General features: G+C 40.9%; 1 protein-coding gene across 1 annotated transcript in view; it reads left to right on the forward strand.

The window, feature by feature from the left end:
- The window catches only part of UGDH (UDP-glucose 6-dehydrogenase), a 91,228-nt gene extending 72,972 nt beyond the window's left edge, over nucleotides 1-18,256 (forward strand). The window contains exon 12 of the mRNA XM_078678317.1: nucleotides 17,672-18,256. Within this exon, the coding sequence (XP_078534443.1) occupies nucleotides 17,672-17,782 (111 nt within the window). The 3' untranslated portion in view covers nucleotides 17,783-18,256. The remainder of the gene's footprint in view (nucleotides 1-17,671) is intronic.
- Nucleotides 18,257-18,828: the final 572 nt, after the last annotated feature.

An 18,828-nucleotide genomic window follows, 5' to 3' on the forward strand; every position in this document is an offset into this window, starting at 1 on the left:
ATGGCTGGGGGGTGGGTATTTGTATTTACCGAAGCCTTTAATTGCTGATCATAACTTTTGGTCACCAGTTTAGACTCCTGATCTTTTTTGCTGACCATGTGGCCAGGAATGAAACCAGAAATTACATTACTGAAACAAATGCTTTTTGTGTCTCAAATAGAACTTTTGTAATAAATATTGAAAACTCCTAATCCAGATAAAGAGGTTCATTCTTATCCAAAAAGATATTGGCTTGAGACCCGTAAGAGATGTTTAACCTCTAATCAAGGTCTATTACCCCATCAAAGCATTTTTATTAGTAAATAAAAGTACACAAATTACATTTTGTTTCTCATTTCCTCAGTAATCGAGACAGGCTCTCGCTACCTTATTTTCCAAATGCTGTGCTTATTGTGCAAGTTAAATTGCACAATTTAGTTGTCAATTAAGCAACAAAAAAATGTTCTCTTTATTTTATTGATGGAGACCTAGACATAACCCCTATCATTGCTCACTGCAGTCCGAGGCATTTTAAAATTCCACTTTCTCCTAGAGGGCATCATGCCTATGCTCTCTGAACTAATGCATGTTTGGAAAGTTTTTGAAGACCTTTAATAGTACATTAATTGCTATGTCCACCGTTTGGCTAATCACTCATGCTTTCCTCAATGTTTCCTAAAAGGGCTTTTAACTAACATTTTAGACCAGTATGAATAAAAAATTCCACTTTGGTTATTGTAAATTCAACCTCAGTCCGAATTTTCTATCCATTGAAAAGGGAACTGGGCATAAGAATATGAAAAGGTTTGAGCAGCTATGACCGAATGTATACACACTTAGCATGTGAGCCCCTGCAGCTGAAGATTTCTTTTGTGATCAGCAGTTGCACAGAACCTGGTGTGATGCATGCAGGTCACATAGGCGTGAGTCTTGGTGTTTGAGAGGTATGCATGCATATGCACTCCTTGACGCCTGCTCCATGTAACTTTGGTACATTATCCAGGCCATAGAAGGTGCTATAACCGATGTGAATGTAGGCAGGTTCAGTATAATGGGACAGAAGTTATGACATAGGTGAAGAACTTTATTTATTTCCATGTTTTTCTTATTGTGTTTGGCGTGGTGAGATCTGTACAACAGCAGCAAATAATTGCAGAATCCTTCAAAGAAAACATAGCCATAGTACAAAACCATATAGTTGCTCCCAATAATTTAGAGCCTTATTAATAGGCTCTCTGCAGCCTACTGTCTGTCTACCCACAAGGCCATTTAGTTGTCTCCGCTTCCTGGTAGTAGAGACTACACATCTACAAAGAGACTCCATGAAACTCTATACAAAATCCCGTAGAGCCATAGACCATTGCCCATCTGTGTAGAGGAAAAAAAGAAGTATTTGCTGAATATGATTAACATAACTTGAGTTTACATTGAATGATGCAAGTCTTGGCACCGTAGAGAGATCTTATTACAGTATATGACCTCGGTAACTTTTCTGTTCCAAAGGGTGTTGTGTAAAGAGGTGGGCAGGATGTGTACATTCCATAATGGCAGGAGCTTACATATCACCTGACATGATTGTATTACAGCCTCTGTGGGAAAGTTGTATTTTTACCTGTTTGATATTCTAATGCTGGGCTTACAGCTTTATCTGTCACAATTGATTGGAGTAACTTGAAATTTCTAAAGCTGTTCAGTAAGCAGCTTTTATGGGAGTTAAACACTACGTTCAACAGTAAATTATCCTGTCCCTCTGCAGAGGTCTTACAATATCAAAAGGCAATGATATAAGAATTGTATGTGGAGTTCTGTGTACCCAGGATAGAACGGACACCTTCCCTTGTGCAGTGGGTCGGGTTCACAAGTGTATGGATAATGGTAGTGGTCCACAGCTAACCTTAGAAATTAGATATTGTAACAAAAAAATTAGACTGGGATTACTCAGCAACCTCTCAGCTCTAACAAGAAGGTGCCGTTACTCCACTTCAAACTCAAAAAAACATCTCAGGACAGACAACTACTATGGATATGCTTTATGCTACTTTGAAACAAATGCAGGGGGAGGCAAGAAGTGAGTCTCGGAGGGCGAAGCAGGCCAATCAAAAAATACAGGGCTCACTACGCAAGGTGAATAAACTTTACGCAGACATGGAATCCAGGGTTACAGAAGTGGAGGCCAGAACTGAGAGACTAGAGGAGGATGTTGGGAAATGGAATGAGTTTAAAAACTAACAGGAAAAGATGGCGTCGGATGTCCATTGGAAGCTCGAAGACTATGAAAATAGACAACGAAGGAACAATGTTAGACTTCTAGGGGTCGCGGAAGGAAAAGAGGGGCAGGATGTGCGGGCATTTGTTGTTGCTCTATTTAAGGGGGCTTTCCAGAATTGTCGGTATGGAATTGGGATAGTGAGATACAGAGGGCTCACAGGTTCCCTATGGTACAAAGGAGAGAACAAATATCAGATAAACCTAGGGCAATTTTGATATATGTAGGAAATTACCTCTTAAGGCAGGAAATTATGGAGAAAGCGAATCCTGAGGCCAGACGATCCTACAATGGCACAACATTTTTTGCCCGGACGGATTTCTGTCATGTGACAGTGGAAAGGCGATGGCGTATGAGGCAATTGATAACCCCCTTTCGAAACATCGGTTGTGAGGCCTATCTAATGTTTCCTTGTCGCCTTAAAGTTATTTTTAATGGGTATACAAAAATCTTCTTCTCAGAAATCAAAGCACAGGCATACTTGGATGAGGTCAAAGGGAGAAAAGAAGGCTCTAAGTCGTTGATGGTGGTCCCCAAACATCGGAAGTAATAGGATATATTTCACTGGAGGGATGAGTTTTGAGTTTAGCGGTGTGTATCTCAGAGGCATGTGAAGGTCTTTTTTTGAGGAGCAGGAGCTGGAGGGGCGGGTGGCACTTGGGGCTACAGCTGTCACGCATAGGTCAGGACTGACCTATTTGCCCATAAGGGGGGGGTGGGAGGGGGTAAGGGGGGGAGGGAGTGGAGGAGGGGTACAGAGCACAGTGTTTTTTGTTTGAGTTATCACATTCAGGACAGTGTAGGAAAATTTGCTGTGTCCAATTGGAAGAATGTATTATACCAAGAGATAAATATTAAAATGTTTATTTATATGAGCATGATGGGAAATCCATTTGATGTACACTAATGAGTATACGTGTAGTTACGGTTAATGTTTGCGGTCTAAATGATCGAATTAAAAGGCAGAGGGTTGCAACTTGGTTGAGATCTCTAAATGTGGATTTGGTTTGTTTGCAGGAAACCCATGTAGAAGAAGGGACACAAGGTCACCTATTAGAACAACTAGGATTTAACGTGTTAGCATATTCTAAGCAAGGGGCAAAGAATAGAGGAGTGGCAATATTAGCGAAATGCAGGGATATAACAGTAAGGAGGAAACTTGAAGATCAATAGGGGAGATGGGTTCTAATAGAGTGTAAAGTTAATGAGAAATGGATCACTGTAGGCTGTGTTTATGGTTCAACAGAAGATGATCCGGATATTCTGGACTTTTTGGATTTGGAATTAGCCGCATAGTCACCTAATGTAATCTTGGCTGGGGATTTTAATATCAATGGGGCAGGAGGACTGGGAATGGCCCCCGGTCGGGGTTACCAAGGTAGGAAAAAGAGTTTGACGTTCACTATACAAACTTATAAGGAATAATGCGTTAGTGGATGTATGGGAGGCCTTAAAACCTACTGAGCAGGGATTTACTTATTATTCAGCCCCGCACAAGGTTTGTGCTAGATTAGACTACTTTTTGATTTCATACTCTCTGCAATCAAAAGTCAAGATTGAAAGATTACTGCGGATAATGTCCGATCATAATCCCCTGGTCTTAACATTAAATATTGGGTTGAGTACGGACCTCTCCCGAGTCTGGACATTTGAGAGAGGGTTATTAAAGGACGACGCCTACCTTATGCATATGAGGAATTGGATCAGGATCTTTTTAGATTAGTAAGAGGTAGTACGTCAACAGGGAATATGTGGGACTCATTTAAGGCGGCCATTAGAGGGGAGACGATAAGTTTTAGTGTAGCAAGTCGAATAAGGATTAGACAAAGGGAGGCGGAACTAGCTCAAGCAGTGGTAGAGGCAGAGGAGGAATTAACTCAGAGTGTGCTTAGAGGTGCCCCCTTAGATCAAGTACTGATGAGAATAGCAAAAGCAAGTATGGAGGCGGAAGAAGCTATAGCTAACAAGGCGGCGAAAATATATCTAGCAAACAAAGAAAGAAGTTATGAATTTAGCAAAACTGTTGGCCGTACTCTTGCTATTCGCACAAGACAGAATGTCTCTATAGGGCAAATAAGAGCGATACAGGATGATGCAGGAGCATTAGCTACACATTCAGAAGGGATACACGAAGTTTTCAGAAAATTTTACACTTCCTTGTATGATCAAAATTGCTTGACTGATATTCATAAAATAAGGAATTACCTAGATAACATACCAGCAGGTACATTATTAGAAGAACAGACTAATATATTGGAGGCTTTGTTTACACCAGAACCAATATTGATCGCTTTAACCAGCCTGACGTCTGGGAAGGCTGCAGGACCTGACCAAATTCCACTGGAATTTTATAAAATATTTTGGGATATAATTAAAAGATTTTATTGCCACAATGCAGCAAGCACAGAAAGGTGTATCAATTCCAAATAGTTGGGCAGGGGCGGACATCGTTATACTCTTGAAAAAGGGAAAGCCACCAGAACAACCTGGGTCCTATAGGCCAATAACTTTAATGAATACAAACACGAAAGTATACTCGAAGATACTCGCCCTGAGAATAGCGAAGACAATTGGCAGTTAGGTTAGTATTAACCAACATGGGTTTATTCCAGGGAGGGGTACTACCCATCATATACGTAAAGTTATTACCTTATTTGATTTTGCAGAGGTTTCAGGTGGCCCGCTCGCAGTGATGTTATTGGATGCTGAAAAAGCACTTGACCGAATCTCCTGGGACTTTCTTTGGTTTATTTTGAGAAGGGTAGGATTTGGGGAGGGAATAGTGAAAGCCCTACAGGTATTATATGCAGGACCAACTGCTTGTATAAGAGTAAACGGAAGGTATACGTTACCCTTTCGGATAAAGAGGGGTACACGACTGGGGTGCCCTTGCTCCCTGCTTTTATTTGCCCTCTATATGGACCCCTACATAAGGCGTATAGAATTAAATGATAACATCTCCCCAGTAGAGACTGCTAGGGGCCCTTGCAAAATCCTGGCTTATGCTGATGACATGGCGATCATAACATCTAGACCCACAGAAGCCATAGAGCTGGTTGTGGTAGAAGCGCAATTATTTGGAGAAGTGTCTGGTTATGCCCTCAATACTGCAAAAACGCAAATTATTAAAAATAGCAAAATAGTTTGTACTGATTCTCGGGTGGATCATAGCGGAGTCTATCTAGGGGTAACAATAACTCCAGATCTGGACAACCTTGTGGAGTTGAATATATCGCCATTAATAAACAAAGCTAAGAAGGATTTGGACAGATTAAATAATATAAATTTTTCAATAGTAGGCCGAACTAACATAATCAAAATGATTTTTCTCCCTAAGTTTTTGTATTTGTTTAGGGCTATACCCTTATTATTTGAAGGAAAATGGTTTAAGCTTCTGGAGCATATGGTAAATCGATTTGTGTGGGCACATGGGAAGACCCGAAGGGCACTTAGATATATGGCACTACCGCGGGAACGATGGGGGTGGGCCCTACCGGATTTAAAATTATATTACTGGGCAGCATGCCTCCAACATATGACAGGTTTGCTTGGAGGAGCAGAGAGTGAAGGATATTCTGAGTTAGGAACGTTGGCAATTTACTCAATAGTACTAGGGGATCAAGCGGAAAACTTTCTCTTGAAGTTTGTAGAACATAGTTATTTTAAGAGAATTAAATTCAAAACGGCGATGGCTGCCTATAAGATTTGGTTTTCCTTTTCGAAAATATTTGGCGTAGGACGATATAATGCTTACACTAGGATGAGTAATAATCCAAATTTTCCTGGTGATATATTTTCAGGGGCAGTATTTACGGATTGGGGTAATCATGGGATTTCCAAATTGGTTGATCTGATAGGACTACAGGGGGTGATGCCGTTTAATAATTTACAAACTATATATGGGCTGGATACTAACCATTATTTTAAATATTTGCAAATTAGAAGTTTTATTTTGACAAAAATGGGAGGGCCGGCGGGATTTGAAACAAATTCAATCTTGGATACTATACAGATTGGTATAGATTGCATAATTGAAAGATTTTATTCTGAATTAATAGAATGTCGACCAGATGATCTGGAAAAATATGAAGGCAAATGGGTACAAAAAGTGGGTATAGAGAAGGAAAGTTTCTATAAATCTTTGGAATTAGGGCAGAAATTATTATGCTCGGCATCACTCCAGGCACAGCACTTTAAAACGCTGTATTTTTTGTATTATACTCCAGCTAGGTTGGCGCAGTGGGGAGGAGTGGCCGTCATTACGTGTCCGAGGTGCGACAGTGTTCAGGCTGATTTAATCCATATGTTTGCTGCTTGTCCACACCTAAAAACAACTCAAGAGGAAATTGAAGTATTCCTTAAAAAAGCATTAAACATAGAAATCTCTCTAACACCATCACTTATACTTCTAGGACTAGAGGATCGAATAAATAAGACTAATTACCAATATTTTGTATTTGTGGCTATGGCTGTTTTAAGACTCTATTGCTACAGCATGGCTAGATCGACTGCCACCTACTTTTCATCACTGGTTGAATAAATTATTAGCTATATTTAACCTTGAGAAAGCGATTTATGCAAGGAGTGGAAGAATAAGTGAAAAACTTGGAAATGAGATATGGGATCATATACAGAAGTGGAAAGAGAGAGATCCGGGGTAGATCTGAAAATGAATTATGTTAAATTGCTGTCTTATTGTAACTATGTTCTGCTTTGCCTTCACTTATAGTTTATCTTTTATGCTTGATTTATTTGTATGATTTTCTTTATGATTTATGACAATCCTGCATGGTAAAATGTAATGAATTTTTATTGTGTGCTCTGTACAACGTAAAAGGGGGGGGCGAAAACTCAAATAAAAATATTAAATAAAAAAAAAAGAAATTAGATATTGTTCGAAATGTTAATCACCTCCCCAAATACTAAGAGGCCATGTGCCTGGGGAGCAGCAACTGTCAAAGGTAAGTTTAATTAATAACAAACAAATGTAATCCTGATCATATATATTTTTACCCCTCCCCCATAACACAAGTAGATAATTCTGAGACCTTTTTATAAGGGTATCTGTTCACAGTGAATTTATTGCAGAAGGAGTTCAAAATAATGTGAAACTTTAAGGGTGTAATGCTTCACATGCTTGAAAATTATTTTACATTGTAAGAAAGGGACTAAACTTGCCTGTCCTGCCTGTACAAATCCTGATGGATTATTTATCTCTAGACTGATTAGCTAAAATGCCCTTCTGTCACTCTCTTTAACTTAGTCTCAAGTAGCAGAAACAAGCTTTTCATTTGAAACTATTTAAAAAGGAAAGGTTGTTGCAGATATTTACATGAATTAAAGCAGCAGTGAAAAAAAAATGCCTGGAAGAGAATGATCCTTGCAGATGCAGTGCCCACCAAGTGAGTGAAGGCATGTTTCAGTCACTTTAATATGCGCTGTTCAAAAAATTAGTACTCAGTTTACTGACAAACTGGGTTATGTAAATCATTGTTGTTTCTGGCTAGTAAACAGGGACCCGAAACCCCTATTTTTTTCTTGTGATAAATCTAGCGTCTTAAACAATGGTGGCTATACATGAAAAGTAAGGACTCCTTTTGGCATTGTGTAATTTCACGCCAAAATAACACTTAAGTGCTCATCAATCATTTAAACAAAAAATAGATTTGTGGACCAACAAATGTAATTGTGTAATTCCCCCTCTAGGGAATATTAAAGATGTAAGAACCAATGTAAAATAGTTAAGAACTAGTAAGTGTTCAACAAACTCCCTCTCAGAAAATAGTTTTGAAGGAATCAGAACGTAATCTTATTTTGCAGTCCGGCCTAGATGGTAAAGCATTAAACACACAGTTTAAGATTACTTTAACGGGAGGAACATGTTGGATATAGCTGCATCTAAGGCCATCAAAGGGAATAAAACTAGAGACCAGAAAAGCAAGGCCAATATCCAACTTGGAAATATATAAACTGTCCTCTGATTAAAACAATGTTTAGGTTATAATGCTATTTTGCCTATAATGATTTTAAAATGATTTGATAAAGGTGAAAGGTGAGATGTGGAAGACTTGACTACACACAGAGTTAAGCCCAAGAATGAAGACTATTATTCCATTTAGAAAGCTGAGAATTTTGTACCAGAAATAAAATTTGCTTCCCCGAATCCACTTGTTGGCTTAATTTCTACTCCGGATTCAAATGTGACTCCACCAATTACTGAAGATCTTACAATATTAACAATGATGCATGCTGTCTTAGAGTATCATCTATGCTGAAGCTTTTAAAGTGGAAAGATCTGTCTTTAGATATCATTACAGTTATGCTTAAAGTTGTAAATAAGTCATCCAGCAGCACTGACACATTCAATTAAATGACTCGTACTGAGAAAATCTCATCTTTAGAAAATGTCTATTTTTTTTTTATTTTTTTTTAATTAATAACGACATGACAATGCAGTGATAAGTAATGGCGACCTAACACTGGTGAAGGACAAGCAGTTGACTTGCTAGCATGTGGTAAGGCAGTAATACATTTACAGTTTTCCATAAATCAGACCCATCACGCTGATTTTGTCCCTCGCCTATGGGGGTTCACATTTTTCTCCCCTGTAGCTGTTCCAGTGTTCCAGATCTGTCTCCACTTGTCGGGCACCCTCTAGATTCGTACAAAATCTCTATTCTAATATCCCCATCAGAGAATCATAAAAGAGATCAAAAGTCTGTTCTAAGTGACTCAGAGCACATTAAACCATTCGTGAACTATTAGAACCTTTCCATGCTTTTCAGTGGCTACAAGGGTCTTTAGGAGGGGAAATGGGGGTAACGAACCAAATTAATTCTCCATAAGGAGATGACTATGGCAATGGAAATTAGCTAGACCTCTCTATTAAAGGAAGCAGTAAAGATTACCGGTATTTGGAAATCCAATAGGTTTCATCTTTAGTCTTTTCCAGTAATGTTTGTTTGGGGGGGGGGGATGCAGTTAAGCATTGACGAAAAATCCAGAAGAAATGGTAGTAGCAATGCTGAACAGCAATTGCAAATAAAAGGGCATGGAAGCATGCTCCTGTATGCATCATGAGGCTACGGCAGCATCAGCACTCATGTCGCCACATGCGTTGTGACATGGAAGCCATTTTGTATTTTGATTTTATTTACCATTCCAAGATCTCTTACAACTTTTTAAGAATGGTAAAATAAAAAAAGAACAGTAAAAAGAACACCAAAGCCCTTTTTTAAACATAGAAAGGAGTGGCACAACCGCAATTTCAGCTGCTAGACCCACAAAAGATTTAAAGAAAAATCAAGATGGGGCAACCATGGTGCATGCAGTGGGGTGGACTGAGGTGTGTGAGCAATGGGGGGAAGCGGCCGAGGAGCTGGATGAGGTTGGAGAGATTATAACATTAATTTAAATGTGTGAAACTCAGGAGGCAGGGCCCGAAGAAGCAACATATAAATTACAGACAGCACTTAGATTTTGGGTGGGGCTGGGGGATCAGAGAGACCTGGCTACCCCTTACACATCCAGCAACCTGCTACAACACTATCAATGTAATATTAACAATTACATAAAAAAATCTAAAAAACACTTAAAATTGAAAACCATATTTAAAACAAATTAATTATAAACCATACTAGCCCATAAAATGTGTGTGTATATATACTAGAACACAAATTAAGAAAACTATTCTTTACCACTATATTATTGAAAACTGTATTTACAACTATGTTCTTTGATATTACTTACTTGAAAAATCTATATTCTAGACAGCATTTCTGCATGACTATTTTTGTATCACAATAGTTTTTTCCCGATATTTTTATGTTCCGATAGTTTTTCCCCGATATTTTTATGTTCCGATATTTACAACTCAACATTTTGTTGAATACCGCTGCACCATCATCTGCACTGTCTTTGATACAACCTGTGCCCTTATCCACCCTTCTTAAGTCTGAGAGGGACCAGATTGCACATAGCTTTCACACTCCTTGGTTAGGCATTTGGTTCACAAAATCCATGACAAAATAAGCACTGATCAAGCCAAAAATGTGGAAGCCAATGACAGACCTACTGGCTTTGCCAGTCCTCGTTTCGGAAATGAGTCTACGAAGATGTGCTGCTCTACCTAAAGAACATGGAGTGCAGTTTAATGGCTTGCTTTTCATGGCATTTAAATTAGAGCACTTTATCAGACTTTTTGCCGTTTTTGTTTATTTTATTTATTTTGAAAGTTTTATATAGCGCGAACAAGATCTTTGCAGATATCAGAGCGCTTTACATATGAGGGGTACGAGCATGTGAGTGAATAACCATTGGGGTGGGGGTGGTATATGAGGGAGCATAGACAGATACATCAATAATGATAAAAATACAAATAAGTGGTAACATAAACAATCGGGTAAGTCAATATCACAAGTCATACAAAAATGCAAAAGGTTTGAACAAGTAGTATAGCTCAAAATCGAGTCTTTGAAGTTAATCCCCAGTAGTAATTCAAGTGCATTTAGCCATGAGGATAGCTTTTACTTCTTTCTTAAAAAGTATGGTAGAGGGGATGAGCCAGGTTTCAGGAGGGAGTGAGTTCCAAATCCTGGGTGCCATTCCTGAGAAGGAGCGTTTATAGGTTTTTTCCTTGCGGAATCTTCTAGGCTTTAGCAAAAGATTGTTTGTGCCTCTAGTGTTTCTGGAGCCTCCAGAAATCGTCCGCTTCTGAGCGAGGTATCTAGGTGAGCTCAGGTGGACAGCCTTGTGTGTCAAGCAAGCGATTTTCAGTTGTATTCTGGCTTCAAAAGGCAGCCAGTTCAGGGATTTGAAGTCAGGGGAAATGTGTGAGTGTATTTTTGATCCAGTGATGAGTCTCGCTGCGGCATTTAGAGAAGCTCTTATGGGTGCCGTAGTAGCAAGGGGGAGACCGCAGAGGGCGATGCTGCCGTATTCTATTCGAGGTATGACTAGTGATTGTACCGCAGTTTGGAAGTCTTTGGCTGGAAGGAAGGGTTTAAGTTTCCTTAGGGTGTTGATTTGGTAGTTTGCTCCCTTAGTTGCTTTGTTGATGTGTTCCTGCATGCTGAGATTGGTGTCAAGTGTTATGCCTAAAGATTTTGCTGAGCCCACGGTGGTGGGTTGAACATTGAGTGCCGTTAGGTGTTTAAGCCAAATTTGTGCGGTAGTGATCTTCGCAGGAGGTGAGATCAGAAGGAACTCTGTTTTAAGAGCATTGAGTTTGAGATGATTAGCGGCCAGCCAGGATTGGGTGCTTCTGATCGTAGAATTCAAGAGCATGATGTCTTTGGGTGATTGTAGTTTGAGATAAAGTTGGGTGTCATCAGCGTACATGTGGAAGTGTACATTGGAATCTTGTAGCAAGGTGGTGAGAGGTTCCATAACTAGGTTGAACAAAGTTGGGGATAAGGAGGATCCTTGTGGTACGCCTAGCGATACAGGTATTGGCGAGGACATCAAGTTGTTACTCTTGAATTTCTGCGACCTGTTGTGTAGAAAGGACGTGAACCACTTGAGCACAGTTCCAGATAGACCCATTCTTGTGTTTAACAGTTCGAGTAAATTCTCATGTTTGACGGTGTCAAATGCAGAGGAGAGATCAAGAAGGATGAGGAGGCAGGTATCGTTTTGATCTAGGATTTGAAGGGCGTCGTCAATTATGTGAGTCATAGCAGTTTCTGTACTGTGATTTGCTCGTAAGCCTGATTGATGCGAGTTGAGGAGATCAAACTGATTAATGTGTTTAGTCAATTGTATTTGTGCGCATTTTTCCAACAGTTTGGCAAGAGTCGGAATATTGGTAATGGGACGGTAATTGTTTAGGTCAGAGGGGTCGGCTGTAGGTTTCTTTAGTAAAGGTGTGACTTGTCCAACTTTGAGGGAGTCTGGAATGGTCCCTTGTTGAAGTGAGCTGTTAATGATTTTAGTCCAGAGTGGAAGGAGCGAAGGGGTAAGGTCTTTGACAGCGTTAGCCGGAATGGGGTCCGTGAGGTGATTGGATGGTTTCAGAGTACTGAGCAGTCTGCCAATTTCTTCTTCCGAGTAGGTGACAAAGGATGACCATGTAGCATTGTTTTTTGGTTTAGTGGGTGCTATGCAGTGGGGTTTGGAGTAGATGCTTGCGTCAATGAGGAGGTCATTCTTTATGTTGTCGGTTTTTTGGATAAAGAAAGAGGCAAAGTCTTCGCAGGAGGGTGCTTCGCGCATAGTGCTGAGAGGTCGGGGTTGTTCCTTGGATTGTGTTCTGATAAGCTCAAACAGCTTTCTCGGACGATTTTTGGCTTGGTCGAGCTGAAGACTGAAGAAGTCTGATTTTGAGAGTTTTATTTTCCTGAAGTAGGCATTTCTCTTTTTCTTCAGGATTTTTAGGTTCAGTGCAGAGGGAGCTGATCTCCAGGTGCGTTCTGCCATTCGCATGGCACGTCTATAGTCATTGAGACTCCCGTCGTACCAAGGATTGGAAATTTTTGCGGAGGCTTTTTTTAGCTGCAATGGTGCGGCTTCATTAATTATTGAGGTCATAGTGTTGAGATAGTGATCAGTCAAGGATTGGACGTCTGTAACGCCAGTAGGAGGAAGTAATAGTTTGCAGCTGTTGGGATGGTAGAGAGTTTGAGTTTAGTTTTTTCATGTCTCTTTTCCAGACTTTGGGCCTCGAGGATTGAACAGGGTTAAATTTAACTTTTTCATTAATGAAGAATGTGATAATATGATGATCTGACCAGTCACAGGGTTGGATAGAATCGAGTTGGATAGAGGCTTCTTTGGAGATGATAAGGTCGAGGATAGAGCCTTTCTCGTGAGTTGGACTGTTGCATATTTGAGTGAGGTCAAGGGTGTTGAGGAAATTTTTCAGACCTTTTACCACCGCATCATTGTGATCGTTCCAGTGGAGGTTGAAGTCACCAAGGTATATTTGTGTGAGTTGTCGCCCAGAGTTGGTTGAGATCATATCCATGATTTGTTGGGAGAAGGTAAGGTTGTCGCCGGGTGGGTGGTAAATGCCGTGAGGAGAGCATATCGGTTTGCCCTCACTGATAATATCGAGGCAGATGTATTCACAAGAGGTTGGGGAGGGTAGGGAGGGGGAGGTTACTTTCAAGACAGAGAGGTTGCTCCTGTATATACATGCGATTCCACCACTTTTTTTTTTTTTTTGCCAGACCTGTCAAGTCTAGTGATGTGGTAGTTGGGGGGAACCAGAATGTCCATTATAGGTGTAGAAGATTCTGTTAGCCACGTTTCAGTCATGATGATTAAGTCAAGATCCAATGTTAAAATGAGATCAGCGATTGCGGAGGAGTGTCTAGAGGCTGATCTGCAGTTGATGAGGGTGCATTTGAGACTGGGTGTGTCGAGGGAGGGAGGGGGTTTTACAGCGAGGGGGACTTTACTCAGGTTACTATGGATAGCGATTCTGTTGTTCAGTGTGGGGGGTCTAAGGGGATTTGAGTGAATCGTAGGAATGGCGAGGAGAGTGTCGGGTGTGTTGCTATGGGGAGCTGGGTCGTAGGAGCGGAGGAGGGTGATTGTGTCGAGGTCCGAGAGAGGGTTGCGGGAGCGATGGGGGCGGTTTTCGCGATTGTGAACAGGGATTGAGGTCCAGTGCGGGGGGAGTTGAGTGCGACAGTTAGCCGCCCGGGTGGAGGACCAGTTGGGAGGGGTGGTGATGTTGGAGGCGCGTGAGGGGTGTCTGGTGTCTGGGGTGTGTGCCGAGTAATTGTTTGATGATGTGAATGTCTTGTTTGATCTGGAGGAGGGTGTTGGGTGGGGGGTGACTGGAGTGTGTGCAGAGTAGTTGTTGTTTGATGTGAATGTCTTCTTTGAGCTGGTGGAGGGAGGCCGTAATGTAGTCCAGAGTGGGATATGTGTTGGAGGTGGGGATGGGAGGATTGGGCGTGGATGACATAGGGGGGAGGTTGGTGGTATGGATGAGAGTATTGGTGGTAGGCGGAGAGAGCAGGGTGGAGGATGGGCGTATGTTAATGGTGATGGGGGTGTAAGTTGGGTAGTGGGGGGTGAGAATGGGGGGGGGAAGTGGGATTGTAGATGGTTCTTTTTTGAGGGGGTGGAGTTAAGTTAATGTAGGTGGTGTGTTCTGTGTGATTAGTTAATGGGTGGAAGTGGGGGCTGAGGATGGGGGGGATAAAGGGTGGGGTTTGTCTTTGTGCGTGTCGGTCTGGTGCTGATCTAGGTTAGGCGGGTTGCGGGTGGGAGCTGTGGTGTCAGGGGTAAAAGGAATGGGAATGAGGGCTGGTGTATGAGGGGGGAGGGGTGAGGTGGTTGGTGTATGAGGGGGAGAGATCTATGTCTGTGCTTGAGGGGTGTGGGGTAACTACAGTAGGTGGGTGAATGACTAAGGTACCGCGGGTAGAGGAGAGGTGCATGTCGTTTTGGGGCTGGGCTAGGTTAGAATGTTTGTGGTTTGAGGCTGTGGTGTCAGGGGTGACAGGAATGGGAGTGGTATGAGTGGAGGTCAAGGTGAGGTTGGTGGGGGGAGAGGGGGTGCCGCTGGAGTATGTGGGCGAGGGATCTAAGACTGTGATTGAGGAGTGTGAGGTAGCTACATTAGGTGGGTGAATGTCTAAGGTGCCGGGGGTGGAGGAAAGGTGCGTGTCGTTTTGGGGTTGAGCTAGGTTAGAAGGGTTGTGTTTGGGGGCTGTGAAGTCAAGGGTGATAGGACTGAAGGTGCTATGAGTGGGGGTCCGATGATTGGAGAGGTGTTGTTTGAACGTGGGGAACAGGTTGTCTAGTAGTTCCAGGTTCCTGTCTGTGGATTGAATTAGGATAATCCCGTTATTGTAGATAGTGATGGTGCTTCTGCCCGGGAAGAGTTGGGATGGTGTGATGGTGAGTTTTAGGCCATGCACGAATTTCCTGGAGGTGGAGACGGTGAGTAAGGTGAGGAACGATTTTCTCCATTGGACTCTGCGTGTGGTATGGAAGATGATATCACTGTTCAGTGAACCATTGACTGGTGAGAAGTAGGTGTCTGCAAAGGGAGTTTCAGGGTGGGACCTCAGGAAGTTGTGTTTAAAGCGGCTTTTTTGGTGAGTGCGGGTGGGTAGTTGATTCTATATGTGTGCTTGCCGATGGGTTCCATGTTGGGATGAGAGTGTAGGTAGGTGTGGGAGGGTGCACAGTCATAGCCAGTAGCAAGGACCAAACAGTGACACTAGTGAGCAGCCAAAGTATATGAGGTAGTAATCGGTGCTTACAGGAATAAGGTTTGAAATGGGTGCAGGTTGCACAAGTGTAGGGTGCATAAAAATGCTATACTGGAGCCGAATATAGATGCAGACAATAATAGCCAGTTGCATGGAACAGAAGTGACACTAGTGAGCGGCCAAGGTGTATGAGGTAGTAATCAGTGCATACAGGACTAAGACTTGAGATGGGTGTCAGTTGCACAAATGTAAGGTGCACAATAATGATATATATGTGAGCAGAATACAAATGCAGACAGTAAGTTACATGGAGCAGGGGTGACACCAATGGGCAACTAAAATATGAGGTAGTAATTCGTGTATACGGGAAAGAACAGTGTAATGGGTGCAGGTTACATCATGTGCCAAGTCTATATGAGATATTCGTCGGTACATTACAGGAATAAAAGTGAATTCGAAGTGGGTTACAACCAAGTGCAGAATAAAGTAGAAATATTATACTGACCATTTACTGGAATAAAATAACTGTGTAGACAGTAAAATACCTAAGTCGAAAGTGACAATAGTGAATAGTCAAAAATATGTGAGGTACATGAGTCAGTAGCAAAATACAATTGCAAACAAAGATTATATGAAACAAGTGACATTAGTGAGCAGCAAAAAATATGAGGTAGCAATCGGTGCATTACAGGTGACGAAAAAGTGGGACGTGCAAGATACAATTAGGAATATAAAAATAAAAATATAATGCCATTGTAAAAGGCAAAAATATATGAGGTAGCAATAGGTGCAGAAAAGTGAAATGTGCTGGATACACTTAGGAATATAGTAATATAATACCACTGTAAAAAGGCAGACACTCTATCATAGTCCGACGTGAGAACATCAAGCTGTGTAAATTGTGCAGCCGATAAGAATAATCTAAAAGGCCTTAGGTCCGATGGTAGAAATGACTAGTCCATGATGGTCGCCCAAAGATAAGCAGACTAAGATGGCCGAACCGATGGGGGAGATAGAAGTATTAGTCCTCTGTCTGCTGCTATTACTTTGAGCCCAGGGAAGGACAGTTTCACTTTCTATTTGAGCAAGCACTGCTCATAGCTTGCTGGGAGGGAGTCTAATCTCTATTTCTGGTGGTCTTGTGTGGGGGAGTTAGGCTGAGGAGCCTCGTGGACATCAAAGGTACCGGAGGGGGCTTTATTTCTACAGATTTATTTATTTATTTGTGTACAACAAATGAGACCAAAGGGAGGGTGGCCGAACCTAGTATTAAAATAAGCATTTGGCAATTGAACAACATAAATTCCTGTAAAATAATAACTTTCTTTTTCTGTTTTGTGCACCTGGTGACTCTTTAAATTAAATCTGTCCTATAGGGACAGATGTAAATTGAAGATTTGATCTTTGCAAAAGAAAAAGCCACTCTCTCTGGACTAATATTGGACTAGTGAAAGGAGTTTCTCTGATACAGTGGGTTCCTCCGGCAACAGATAGGTAATGCTAATTTGATTCTGAGAGTTTTGCAGCATGTTTGTTGCAGATTACACTGAGACACATATCTAGGTTTTAGCTTCAGAAAATGTAGCGATTCGCAAAACCCTAATATTGAGGAGGAAAAGAGATGCCACGTCTATGCAACTTTTTAATCGAAAACTGACTGATACGAATAGCACCTAAATGCGGTGAATAACACGACCAAGTTAATCCTTGGAGTTGGAGCAATCTCTTTACTCCCACCTCCTTAAATGCGGTGAATAACACGACCAAGTTAATCCTTGGAGTTGGAGCAATCTCTTTACTCCCACCTCCTTAAGTACAAACGTGTTGCCATATTACCTCTAGGATCCAGTGTTTCATACATCTCTTGGTTCTATTGTATATCTGCTCCAGGCAAATTCTCCACTTCTAATGTCAAATGAACCTCTTATGAAGGATCTTCATTTGAAGACTGAATACACTGAGGCGATATGCATTGTAGCCTGAATGCCTGTCTGGACAAACTCTGTTTAAGTTTTGAGTCTTCTGAAAGAAAACATTCCAGCGACTGGATCTATCACGGGGAACGCCCAGCTTGTCAGATGTACAGTGTAGCTGAGGTTACAGTGACACTATTTTTATCTTCATAGAACAAACGTTAAATTTGAATTCTTCATTCTGTAAAAAATATACAGGTATTCTAATGTCTTTTTTTCTTGCTATTTTTTAAGCAATAATTGACTGTGAAATTATACCTATTTTGTTGTTTCCTTTACAGGTGGAGACAATAGGTAAAAAAGTGACAACGAAGAGAATCCCCTTCGCACCTTCAGCTGAAATACCTAAATTTAGCCTGCAGGATCCACCACCCAAGAAACCACGAGTATAAATTTGTGCCAAAAATTGTCAAGGCCTTGCATACAGTATTATCAGCACCCGATCAAGAGGCTTTTTCGAGTGGGTATTTTGGCCTTTGCGCCCATGGGAAGTGTATAGAAAAGGGCCTGATGGCTAGAGCTGAAAATGACAATTTTTTAAAAATAATTTTTATTATGGATAATCAAACTGGTACTTTTTACAGTTGCGAGTCGTATTCACTTTATCTTGTAGCATAGTGAAAAAATATTATGATAATTTCTTCAGTTAACTGAAGAAGCAAATGGGTAATTTTTTATGCAATGAAGAAAACAAAAGCGTTTGCCTTTTGTTGATATTTTTGAATGCTGCTCTTTACTTTTTTAAACATTGTAATTTTAAAATGTATCTTTTATATATGGAAGAGACAATGCTGAAATTATATATATTTTGTTGCAATTGTCAGTAATGTAATATGTTTGATAATTAAACTTTATTGGTGATTTTACACGTATGCTTACTGTGCTTTAAATTTCCCAACATATATGGTGCCAAATCTAAGCCGAGGGTGTGGATTGTGAATTGGTATGCAAGCGCAGCTGTATTGATTTTGGTAATAATTGATTTACAAGCAGCTATCACTACCACATTTTGAGGGTGCTTTTAAAATTGGGAGTAACTGGCATAATTATTGTTTCTGCTGCTACATTTTTGCATCCTCACTCTAGCAGCAAAAAATGTCTTGACACATTTAAGGACGTACCAGAAAGTGTGTTGTATTAACCTTAGCCTCCTAATTTTCAAAACTGTAAAGTAGCAAAGCAGGAAAATGTGAGGTTACATGGTTAATAAATATTTATACCACTCAAGTACCATTCAGCTGCATTTCTGGTGGGTTTGTAATGACCCACAGAATAAAGAGTTACCGGTCCCAGTAATGAAATTGTATTTCAGGTTTGTATGAGGTTTTTATTTTTTTTATCTGTAGTAGTGCAAATGTATGTTTTCCGTGAATTAACACACTTCTGTAGCAGATATAATTTGCTAGTGTTCTAATTCTAAAACTAAGGCCGCAAGAGA

This window comes from Lissotriton helveticus, chromosome 2_2, assembly GCF_964261635.1.
Source record: "Lissotriton helveticus chromosome 2_2, aLisHel1.1, whole genome shotgun sequence".
In the NCBI taxonomy this organism is placed as follows: domain Eukaryota; kingdom Metazoa; phylum Chordata; class Amphibia; order Caudata; family Salamandridae; genus Lissotriton; species Lissotriton helveticus.